The 12,963-nt window shown below is 33.7% G+C and overlaps 1 protein-coding gene across 1 annotated transcript in view; it reads right to left on the bottom strand.

Moving 5' to 3' along the window:
- Positions 1 to 12,963, bottom strand: part of ADCY2 (adenylate cyclase 2) — a 574,349-nt gene that overhangs the window by 54,557 nt on the left and 506,829 nt on the right. The window contains exons 18-19 of the mRNA XM_044681919.1: positions 7,256 to 7,381; positions 637 to 806 (exon numbers count right to left, since the gene is read on the bottom strand). Coding sequence (XP_044537854.1) covers positions 637 to 806; positions 7,256 to 7,381 — 296 coding nt within the window. The remainder of the gene's footprint in view (positions 1 to 636; positions 807 to 7,255; positions 7,382 to 12,963) is intronic.

Genomic DNA, 12,963 nt, shown 5'->3' with positions numbered 1-12,963 from the left:
TTTTTATAACCAGTCTCCAGCAGATTCCCTCAACTGCTAATCCAACCATCTCCTCAGCTGTCAACAACTAAATCTCCATATTAGCTATATTCTATCAATATTTATTGACATCTAAAATTACTAAATCCATATTCCCCATAAGACTAGAATACAGAGTAATTTTGTATTACCTTGTTTTTAACTTAGCACACTGTAGGAAATGTTCCCTCTTCACTGCATACTCCCTAATACTAAATCATAAATCAATAAGACTCATGACAATTTTACTGATATAGTTTTGAATGTACTGGTAACAAATATCTATGTAAACTTTCCCTTCAATTTTCTTTTAATTCCACTGCTATAATTACCATGTAAACTCTATAAAGATGATTTTTAAAGATATCATCAATTCCCGTAATTACTGTGTAGGAACAATGGAACAATAACAATCACCTTCCCATTTTACTTTTAGTCACTACTTCAACCTATTTTATTTTTTGGGAGCATTCACTACTGAAAGATTTCATATAAACATAAGGCAACCTACCTTTTAAATTTTTATTTGTATTATTTTTTATTTAAAAAAATATTTTTCCTTATTTCCATAATTTATTTTCTTTTCCTCCCCTATTCTTTGCTCCATCCCCAACCTACCTTTTAATAAAAAAGTTGCTGTATTCATCAAGTATAGGGGCATGAGTATGTAAAAGGATGATATTGTAACCCACAAGGGCAATCAGCATGATCATCATTTTCAATTCATAGTTTATCCGTAGGAAAACAGAACAGGATATCAAGCCCAGAATACAGCTGTATATGAAGTACTGGAAAATGGAAAGAAAACAATAAACATATTTAGGATATGATCTGAGGAATGGCAATATCAGAAGAACAAATTCAATATTCTGTTAACTTCCAAAACTCATGAAGACAAAACTTACACCAAAGGTTAACACAAAAAAAGTATCTCAGGCAATAACAACATTTCAACCCTCAGTCTCCAGGCACAACTATTTCAGACATGATTTAATCTGAATGGAGAGTTTTCTAGTGATGCAACAAATGATCTCTGACCCTAAGACTATGAAATGTTAACATTTCAAGGGCTCTTTTGAGAGTTTTGGTCTGCCTCAGCATGGTTCATATGTCATTAAAATGTAAAATATTTTAAGTTAGAAACCATTAGATCCATTACTATATCCAGTAAATTTGTTCTGATGCAAAACTCAGCTTGAAAAACCTGTGAAACGAGTAGATATTTTTGTTTTTGTTTTTGTATGGACCAGTCATTTTACTTACATAGAGAAAACTCTTTATATAAATTGATTTGCAACTCTATGGCTTCTTCTAGTTTTAGAGGGTAACTCTGGATCTTGGGAGGTAATGCAACTCACCTAGAATCACATAGCTACTATGTGTCAAAGGAAGCTCTAGAATTCAAGTCCTTCCTGAGTTCAGGGATTGATACTCTTAAGTATTATCCCACAATGTCTCCTTGCTTGGATATTTTTGATCTTAAGTAATCATTTGCAAGGCCAGTCAAAAGATTTTTTTCAAACTTTTCAAAGATTTTTTGGTCTTTGACCAAAGTATTTCTAAGTATTTGGGAAAGTAGCATTGAACCTGCCTTATAAAGTAATATTAAATTCAATAAATATTTACCAAGAGCCTGTTATATATGACAGTAGTGTAGGTGTTGGGGTTAAAAAGATAAAACTCAGTCTCTGCTGTTGTCGAGCTTACAATTTTTCTGGGGATAAGATAAAATGTTATATAAGGAAATAAATATGAGGAAAATTGATGAAAGATTATCAACTAGGGGGTCAGGGAAGGTTTTCTGGATAGATGATTTCTGAGCCTTAGAAAGTAAAAGAACAAATTGGTGGTGGTCGTGGGAGGAATTTAAGTGTCCAACTTCTTAATTCATTATTTGTAATTTTATATATACCATACTGCCTATTCCGTTTCCTGACACAGTAAAAAGCTAACTTTTTCTCTTGTTATTTTAAAATAGTACAGTGAAGTCTTAGTTCAACAGATTCTGTCAAATTACTTATAATTGCTTAATAAAATGTGTATTAGAAACACTTTAAATATAATTACTACACTTAATTGTTAAGTGATTCTTTTAGACTAGTTTTGATTTTACTACCGAACATTTATTTAATTGGAAAAAATAAGTCTAATTTTGTGAACCTATTTCATCGATTCTAAAAATATTACCTGGATTCTTAAAATAAAACAAAACAGTAAAAAACTACAACTATAAGACCAAGCCAATTTATTTTCAGTAAGGAATATGTTTAAGAGAAGCAATCTAGAACACTAGATAAAATACTGCCTTTGGATTCAGGACACTGGGTTCCAAATCTTAGCTGGATCCTCATTGTGGCAAGGCAATCCTACTATTCCCTAAATTGATGTTCTATCTCACTTACCCTTCTCCCCCACCCCCATATTCTGTTCCCTTCCACTTTCTGAACTGAGGACCTTATCTAAGACTAGAGAAAATCTATATTATATATTTGCCCTACTAGTTTTGTCCCCACTACCATCCTCTTTTTTTCTCTAACAGTCAATCTCTCCATCTAGTAGTTCTTGAACCCTCTGATTCCCATTTCTGGTGTCCTCTTTTCTTTACGACCTAGTATGAACTAGGAGCTTAAAAATGCTTGCTAATTAATTAAGAGCTTATAAATTGGGTTTAGGTAATGAATGCAGTGGGAAGAAAAGAATCCAGATATTGTGCATATTAAAAAGTAGACTAAGGTTGTAAGTAAGGTGTCAGGGAAGATTTAAGCTAATCTTGGAGATTATAGAAGCTAAATATGAGAAAGAAGAAGAATAGAAGATGGAAGCTAGCAAAGATGAGTTAAAATAGATATAATAAATATCAGTAGTACCCGTAAATATTCAATAGTTTAAAGAAAGCCTTAGAGACAATAGTAATATGTTTCTTATATTGTCCTGTGATTTTTTTTCTGTGACCCAAGCTAGTTCTTTGAACATCAATTAATTACTTGACATCTTAGAGCCCTGGGCAATTTTCTCTTAATGGATATTCAGTTTTTGTGGAGGTAGTTTCCTCACTAGGAGTTTCTTATTGTGAAAAATGTTCAAGTCCACACCACACCAGTCTCCAAATTATTCATATCAACATGTAATAGATTTGATAATTTTATCAATGGTGGAGGTTAAGGAAGTCCAAATTGAAAAACAAATCCTTAAAATTATTTATTATAACTATATAACAAAGACAAAACTATAAATCTTTCTTATCTATGATTCTTTACATTGATGTCATTGGAGGAAGTATCTGACATATTAGAAAGAATAGTAATTTAAGACCACTTATCTAAGGATAGAGAAGCCAGGCTTAGAGACAGGAGGTCCCAGTTTCAAATGTGGCTCCAGATACTTCCTTGCTATGTGACTCTGGACAAGTCATTTAAACCTAGCCCTTACTTCTCTTCTGCTTTAGAACTGATATTCAGTATTAATGTTAAGACAGAAAGTAAGGTTTTTTTTTTTTTTTTTTTTTTTTTTTTTTTTTTTTTTTAAAGATCACATCTCAATTTTTAGATGAAAAAAAATCAAACTGGACATTCTCAGATCAAATCCTCTTCCTCAACACAAAACTCTCTTCAACATAAGTGCAACTGCTTATCAGGAAATAAATATATGTCTTACAAGAATCAGGTTATTATCTACTCGTATGAAAATTACACATGGACAAAGAATACCTGTTTTATCAGAAGGAACTTCCTTTTTTTTTTTTTTTTTTTTTGGCAACTAAATTCTCAAAACTTAAAACTCCAGAAGGAAATGTTCCATTGGCAAGATAAAGTACAGTCCTCTAACATATCACTGCCCTGATTTGGGGCTTACTTTCAGGGTTGATAATGCAGAATTTTATCATCAAATACAACATCACGCAATTCAATAAACATTTATTGAATACTTACTCTGTGCAAAGCATCAGGCTAGGTGCTGGATACATGATCTTCTTTATGTCTGATTATCAAGATGGCCTCTGTGGGCCTCATTTTTCTTATAAGTAAAAGAAATATGACCATGTCCATTCCTCCATTTTAAATATTTAATAAAGATAATCAAAGAACTGTGGGATTTCGGAGGCCATCTAGTACAGCCTTCTCACTTTATGGAGGGAAATGAGGAATAGGCTGGTTCAATTATTTGCCCAAGGTCATAATGATAATTAGCATAAAAGGAAGAATTTACACATTAGGTCATGGACGTGTAAGTCCAGGTACAGATAAAATGATGGCCACTCATATTTGCATAGCATCTGAAGATTTGCAAAGCATTTCACTTTCAGCTAGAGATAGCTAAGTGGTGCAGTATGTAGAAATACTCATCCTTGAGCCAGGAAGATCTAAGTTTAAAATCCAGCCTCAAATACTTGCTAGCTATTTGATCTTAGGGAAGTTACTTTACCTTTATTTATCTCAATTTCCTCAACTCTAAAATGGGGATGATAATAGTATTTAGCTTCCAGGGCTGTTGTGAGGATCAAATGAGATAATATTTGCAAGGGAGTTTAGAACAAGGTAGATGCTTAATGAACGCCTGTTTCTTTCCTTCAACTTCTCTGTGAGGTACACAGTGCAAGTAAAATCAATACCGAAGTTGGAACTTCAGTTTAGATTTCTAATTCCAAGTCATGGCCACTTTCCTCTCTTTCCTATAATGAATTTGCATATATTCAATTCATCAATGTTCCTTAATTGCCTCTTATATAAAGGCCACCAAGCTAGGTATTGAAGAAGCAAAGACAAAAACAAAATGTAGTACTTGCCCTCCAGGAGTTTATATTCAATTATAGGGACACAATTATACAGAGAAGGAAATACATTATAATTTGAAGAGATGTACCAACCCAAAGGATCCAGAAAAAATTAATATGAGAGGGCCCTTGACTTAAGCCTTGAAGGAAGCTCACTCTTCTGAGAGGTAGGGGTAGGGAAATAGTTTATTTCAAGAAGGCAAGATATCTAGTATAAAGGAATGATATAAAGGAATATAAAGAGAGGAGAGAGGTCAGGACAGAGCCTCAAGAGACATAAAGAATTAGAGTGGGATTTAGAATGCCCAGGCAAAGGAGACTGAAAAGGAATCGGCAGATAGGTAAGAGGAAAGTTGAAAGAGAATTAATATTACAAAAAACATGATGTGAATGTTTAAAACAGATACATGGAGAAGAGAGGTGGTAGAATGTAAAGAAAGAAACGAAGATCAAATCATGTTTCTTTGTATAATCTATTGAACGGTCAGTATTTAAAAGAAGTGTTTAATACCTGTTTTCTGGTACAAACCATTTCCAGAGAAAAAAGTGATCAGCTAGTGAACAATTTGTACTTATTTTTTTTGAGTACCATAAAAGTCCATGGCTATGAATCATAGAACGTTCTTGATTTCAGAAGGCTCAAAGCTATAGATGAATCAAAGATCAATGGAAAGACTAATAATAAATTTAAGTGGACATTAGCACATGAAATCCATATATAATGGGAAAAGGTGTTGGGCTGGTTATGTACTGATACTGAGCTAGAATGGGCTTCAGCACATTGGTTTAATCCTCTCTGGAAGATTCACAGAAAGAAATGTATTAGTGTAGAAAGTGCTTACATCAATGATATTATATACATCATAGATTCTTTAAAATTTGAAGGACTTCACTTAAGAGGCTAAGGCAACAAGTGTTAAAATGGAAACAAAGAGGGTTCAAGTTGCTTGTTAAATCAATTGGCAAAGAATTATTGAGAGTAGGTGTGTAAGAAAGTTTCTAGTGCTAGGAGCAATGAAGAATATAGGCAACATTGAAGATCTGGTCCTTACCCTTGAAGAGGTTAGATAGTAAGTTGACAAATAAGACTGCTACATAGAATAATTAGCAAATAAATCAATAAATGAATAATGGCAGGTGATATTTTTATTCTGCTTTAAGGGTTGCAAGATGTTTCCTGTACATAGAAAAGAAGGCGGGGTTTGGTGCCTGGGAATCTGAATTCAAATACCAGTTCCGCTAATTCCCTTTGTGACTTTAGATAAGCCTCTTAATGTCTCTAACCTTTTTCTTCATCTGTGACCTGGAAAAGTTGGCCTGACTCTAAATCTACAAAACTATGAAGAAGATACTGAAAGTTTTATTGACCCAATTTTTAAGAAGAGGAAACTAAGGCTCAGAGAGTCTCACAGCTAAGATTATATTTAGCAGGTGAACATATGACTCTTTTGACTTCAAATATAGTATTTACTTCAATGTACCAGGCTACCTCTCATGAACAACAGCCAGTGTTTTATAATTAAATGCTAAATTATACAGACACAAACAATTGAAAGAAACAACAGTTGAGGGAAGAGGAAGATTGCTATTTTAAAGTTATTAGTGTTTTCCTTACAATCATTTTGTGATCTAGATAGGGTTCTAATCCTCATGTTAAAGATATCTGAAATATTGTGACTTGCCCATTATTCAGTCACAACCAGAAACTAAAACTTTTAACTTTAAAAGCAAAGTTATTGGCTTTCATGAAATAGCATCAAGTTGGTCCAAATACATTACATAATTGTAAATGTGACTTTAACAGGTTTAACATGAAAGATCCTTTCTTGACGAAGTTACCATTTAAAAAAAAAGTATGTTATTGTCTGTTTAAGTTTATTTTTATTTAAAAAACAACAACAACAACAAAAAAAACCCTTTTATCTTTCATCTTAGAATCAATACTGTGTATTGGTTCCAAGGTAGAAGAGCAGAGATGGTGAACCTTTTAGAGAGGTGGGTCATGCAAGGAATGTCCTCAGGTACATGTGGAGAGGAGGGAGAAGAGCAGCCCTGCAACACTTCCTTTTAGCTTTCTAGTAACAAATTCTGGTGAGCACTGTGCTGGGGCAATGGCGTGTATGTCCACAGAGAAGGCTCTGAGTGCCCCCTCTGGCAGTTACATCATAGGTTTGCCATCACGGGGCTAGGCAAAGGTGTTAAGTGACTTGCCCAGTGTCATACACACAGCTATGAAGTATCTGAGGCAAGATTTGAACCTAGGACTTCCCATCTTTAGACCTGGCTCTCAGTCCACTGAGCCAACTAGGTGCCCCCTGCCTATTTGAGTTTAAAAGACAGACAAAAAAAAAAAAAAAAGAAAAGAAAAAAAAAGAAAAAAGAAAGTGTGATACCTATTCTAGATCATAAGACATTCTTTCATGATATGTTTACTTCCTCTTATAAATAAAAGTAAAATATACTTACTGGTAGAAAAAAATACTTTTGTGCATTCTGAGACTTCTGGTCAGCTGGATCAACTGGTTCAGGGACACTTACATTTGACCTGTTGAAATCTGATGAGAAGACTAACTCTGCCTCATTCAGGAAAAACTGTGAGAGAGAAACAATTTTACAGCACATAATTAGGATAAGCTAAATCAAGAAAGGAAACTCAGGAGGGTGAATTCTTACTCATTAATTACTCATTATTTCCTTTGTGGTAAAGGAAAAATTTAATTGCTTTTGTCAACAGATACGTGCCTTTATGCATTAAATACTAATGGCTTTCTATTTGAAACTTTCTGAAGTTTTCTAGTATAAGGAAAGATGAATGATTTAGCTAAGCATCTAATCAGTACTCTAAAATAAAAAGGTTACTATTAAGGATACTGGCCCCTTTGCAATCCCAGAGACTTATTTCAGCTAAATATCTATCTAAAGGTACAAAAAATGTTAGGACTAATGCTATTTGATGTGGGGTTCCCCCTTTTTTTAAAAGCACAATTAAGCAGAAATTCAAGTCACAATGAAAAAGAAAAAGAACCTTTATACAGTATTCTATGGATCTTTCATTGATCTTATTTCAGACTGGTTTAAATGAGTTCAGCATAAAATCTATATTAAATTAATGAGCAAAATGACACACAACGCAGTTTAGGATTAATGCTACCATATGTTATATTTTCACCATTTTATAGATTAGGCATTGTCCTAGTCCCAAGGTATAGGGAGAATGTAGACCATTATATTGAAAATAGCAAAATTCTGAGAAAGGGCATCCTTTGGAATACTAGAAAGGCAGATTTGTCCAATGTAACATGATCCTTAGAAAATGAAGAAAACTAGTTCCTTTCATGGTTATTTGCTATATCAGTTCCCTGAATAAAAGTGCTCATCTATTTAGAAGCCAGTGTATATAATGATTTCTACCTTAAAGAGGGAAAGTGAAGCTGAGGAGATTTTAGCATTGATTTCCTGGTATATAACCAAATCTTACACTATCAGGTTTTAAAATCAAAAGCGTTCTATGTCCTCATTTATTCTGTTACTTTGATTAATCCTCATGTTGGAGCTCTTTGAAATATTTAAATATTAACAACTTTAGGGTTTTGGCTAAACAGAACCAATATCAGCTAGAAAGTGTGATTATTTAGCTTATTTGGTATAATGGATTGTTATTCTGATTATTTTTAGCTTTCACAGCACTTAATGAAATTCAGAAAAAAATGCTAATTTAAAAGAAACAACAAAGAAGCTTGAGAGTTGTATTGATTTGCTGTTGAAGAATTGATCAAAAGCATAACCATCATTATTTGACTGCTATTGTGGAAGCTGTGAGAAGGGGAAAAGCAAAACCCTTAAATCAGATGGGAAGGAATGGAGAAATTTCTTGGCAAAAAATTATGAGTTCAATATTTTATAAATACAGCTTCTGGGGGAGCAGAATATAATCCATTTGAATAATAATGTATCAAGAACTGACAAGTTAAAGGAAAATGCTTTACTTTGGGGATTTATAAAAGTAGACATTCTAGATATTAAAAGCATAGCATTAAATTCTCAATCATATCACCATGTGAAAGAAAAGAAGCAAAAATAAAATGTCAGAGACTTTAAGTTTTTCTTCCTTCTTTTCTTTCAGATACTACAGACAACATGCTGTATTATGGTATTTTGAAATTGTAGCTTATTTTAACGAATAGAATACAATTTATGCAACCTAATATGAGTTGTATCTTTAGAAATTCTGGAGTCTATCCTAATTTTCTAGTCTATGCTCACATAATTTCCCTCCTCACAATTCTTCATGCCCTCCAAACTGGACTGTGGTCTGCCTTCCAAGGACTCCTTATGATCTACTTCCTTGCTGTTCTTTAAAGAAGACAATTCATCTACCATTTTCAGAAGCTGTCTCTCTTTCCTGGGATTTTCTTCTTACTAATCTGTCTCCTAATTCTCTCAAGGTCCAGCTCAAAATCCTACTACTTCAGGAGACACCTTCCTGATTCTCCTTCATATTTGTGACTTCCCTGTTGATTGTCTCCAATTTACTTGGTATATAATTTTTTGATGTAGCTTTTCTCAGATATTGAGCAATTTGGGAGTAAGGACTGCCATTTGCTTTTCTTTGTTTCTGTGTGAATGTAATATAAATTATACTTATTTATTCAGTTTGAAAAACAGATTCTTGATATCATTCTCACCACTGATTGGCCATGTACATTTGTTAACATGATGCTCTGGCAGTGAGCTTAGTAAAAGTCCCAGAGCAATGTGTCTTGAAATGACCATGGGTGATGTCTCTGGAATTCAGGACTGTGGACTTGGATGGAAGTTGATCAAGTCCTATCAAAGACTCTAAGTAGGAGGGAAAAGACTATTTTTATTAGCCAGAGAGGGGAATCTCAAGGGAGCTTTATGCTTCCTGGATGGGAGCTAGCACTCTCCTTGGTCTACTTCACTGGCCTTATTTCATGTGATGGGGCCATCTTGTCCTGCCACAGCTTTCTCTGAGAGTCCAGTGGGACTTGAGTTCAAGCTGGGTTTGGGAGGGGGAGCAGAGGAAGTGTGGGGTGGCTTGGAGACTTTTAGTTAGGATGGCCTCTCTCTCTCTATCTTTCTCTCTCTCTCTCTCTCTCTCTCCAACTTTTACTAATAAATAATTATAAATTAACATGCAGTCTCTCGAGATTTTTAATTATAACATTTCCCTAGGGACACAAAGATTATTAATAAATTATTGTTGAAATACTAATATAGAAATAATGTTTTGAAGGATTTCACATGATACATTGCTTACCTTCTCAAGAAGTAGGAGAGAATTAAAAAAAAAATAAATGTCATTGATTTGATTTTAGCCTCCAGGCTATTACCCTTGTTCATATTAATCCCTTTGCTATGAACATGCTTTGTCACACTCTTGACTTTATCATTTACTACCAATTATTTAAAACACATTAAATGACACATTGATATGTCCATAGTTTTGGAAACAATCCGTTATCTCCCCATCAATAATAATTGCTTCCCCTCCCCTGAGTCTGCCTTCACATAGTTTTGTTTCATAATACACATCTATATGTGATGTGTATATGTGTTGTTTAGGTTTCCCTTTTATATTCCCTTTATTTGTGTCCTACATGAGGTAGTCACCCCTCAACCTAGTATTTGACTTGTTACTGAATTTGTTTTTATAATCCTAAATTCTTAGATATTCCAGGGGTATTTTGTATATTTCTTTATTGATTAATAAGTTGAATTTTTTTTATTAATAGCTCTGAACCATTACCTCAATTTATTAAATATATCATTTCTTAGTAAAATGTAGAAAACATTTTTCCTACAGACAATTAATAATCTCTATATACCAAAGTCTTTAAGTCACATAGACTTAAATAAATATCAGTGTTATTGGTTCATTAATAGAGTGGCAAATAATAAAAAGTACATAAATAATTATTTACATTATCTTATCATAGATCACAGAGTAACTTCTCAATATCACTAATTCTTCTTTTCATTTTCAGAAAACAGTCCCACAATGCAGTTCATAAAAGATACCAATTAAAGTCTTTTCTCAAGAAATCTACTTAATTATTCATGATAAAAGGGTTAGACACTGTGTTGTCTTATCCTTTTTCAGTTGAGACCAGAAATGTCTCTTCATAGATGACAATTAAAACTCAATCTCTTTACAAATAGTTATTAAAGCTGTATCCTAAACATTCTTCGTAGATCAAGATTCATACTCTTCTTTCTTTAGGGAATGTCTGTTCAACTATCACTCCACAAGATTACAAAGACTTTTTAAAGAATCTAACAATTTTCATTTCGGCTGGAGAAGCTATGAAAGCTAATGCTACATATGTAATATTAACTTTAATAGAGTTGTGTTTTTGTTTTATTCTCACTAAAAACTCGCAGGGGTCAATTTTTATCTGAACTTTGAAATACACCTGTTCTCTTATACACTATTCTTCACGCAAATATTTTTTGAATGAATTGAATGAATAGTTAATTGAACCCTTGATATAATTTAAAATAGTATGTTAGTATTTTGTTTACTATGTGATTAGGGAGCAAATGATCTCTTTTGTCCTTCCAATCATAGCATGGATTGAGTGAATATCTCCTCATCAACTGAGTTCCTTGATTAAATTAAAAGGCGTGGGTCTTTGAAAGAAAGGAGAATTTTCTGTGGAACTAGACAAATCCACTGGCTCTAATCTGAAGAATTATATAGCGCTTTGGGATGGTGCAACTACTCTTCATTGGTCCATGATCCCCATGTGTTATTGTGACTGTAAGGTTGTGTTGAAAATAACTGGTGAGTGAGTCAGGACAAACTTCTCTCTTTGGTGATCTATGAAGAGAAATGGAAACAACTACACCCTTTTCCTTGGGCCTTGAGATCTTTAGTATACTACTAAGATTTCTAGAATGGTGAGGGATTACTTTCTCTCCCTTCCCCACAGAGGCAGTGTCAGCTATTAGCATAGGCTGTAACTTGCCTGGGTGATCCTGGGGACAGTAGATGGTATAGTGTTTAAGAGTGCCTTAAGACAACCAGGAAGGTCTGAGTTAAATTTTGACCTCAGATACTCTTACTAAGCTGTGTGAACTTAGACAAGTTAATTAACCCTGTTTACCTCAAATTCCTTATCTGTAAAATGAACTAGATAAGGAAATGGATCTTTGTCAAGAAGACTTCAAAAGGGGTATCAGAAGGTCAGAGTGAAAATGAATAAAAATGAAAAAACTTCTTTGCCACCTTTTCCTACTTTCCATTTTCTTTCATGAGTACAAACCGGAGACCAGTCATCTTTAAAAATGAATGTTTCCATTTTAAAAGCACACTAAAGCTCCCTAAACTCTTGCCTCATTTCCTTTTAGAAATATTCAAAAAATCATATATTTCCACTGTTAAGTCTGAAGTTCTTGGTTTCACAGGAGTAGAAAACTTTCTCTGTTCTTTTGAGAAGACAATACCTAGAAATGACAAATCTCTTCTTCCCTCCTATTCTAAAGTCTAATCAGTTCCTAAAGAAAACTGGCAGATCAGCTCTGGAGGGAATCCTCCCATAAACTGATTAGAGTAATATACTTAGTAAGAACAAAAGGCCTTTTGTTTAATCAAATTAAGAATATCCCTCCTCCCTCCCTTGTAGATCAATGACCAAATGGTTTTAGGAAAATGGTTTTCTAGGAAGTGGTGTCCACAGTTGCTACAGTCCAGATAATAGTATTATTCTCTTTGATGATTCAAACACTGTTTCCTAAACTTTGTACCCTCATTAAATCTCTATTACAGAAGCTTGTCTTTATTTGTGAATTCTATAAATTATAAGATGAAGATAGTTTGTGTTCAGGAGATTTTCAAAAGCAGACTGAATCTCTGCTCCATTGAATTTCTCTAAGCAGATACATTTAGAATTTAATCGATAAATTTCTTTCTGATAGGCTTTCTGGAAAAATTGCCTAAGACTCAGTTTTTCTTCTATGCCAGTTACAGTAGACCAGTAACTTCTATACCAGTAACCTCAGGAATTTGAGAGTTGGGAGATGTGAAGTTGTGAAGTTGGGTCCCTGGCTGCCCGGAAGATCAGGACCTTGAGTGTTTCTCAAATAAAGAAAGTCTGAGATCAAGGCCAAATATCTATTCAACAATCCTTTAAAGTTGCTTTTGCAGAAAA

Source organism: Gracilinanus agilis, chromosome 1 (assembly GCF_016433145.1).
Source record: "Gracilinanus agilis isolate LMUSP501 chromosome 1, AgileGrace, whole genome shotgun sequence".
NCBI lineage: Eukaryota > Metazoa > Chordata > Mammalia > Didelphimorphia > Didelphidae > Gracilinanus > Gracilinanus agilis.
This window is presented reverse-complemented; position numbering and strand designations above follow the sequence as displayed.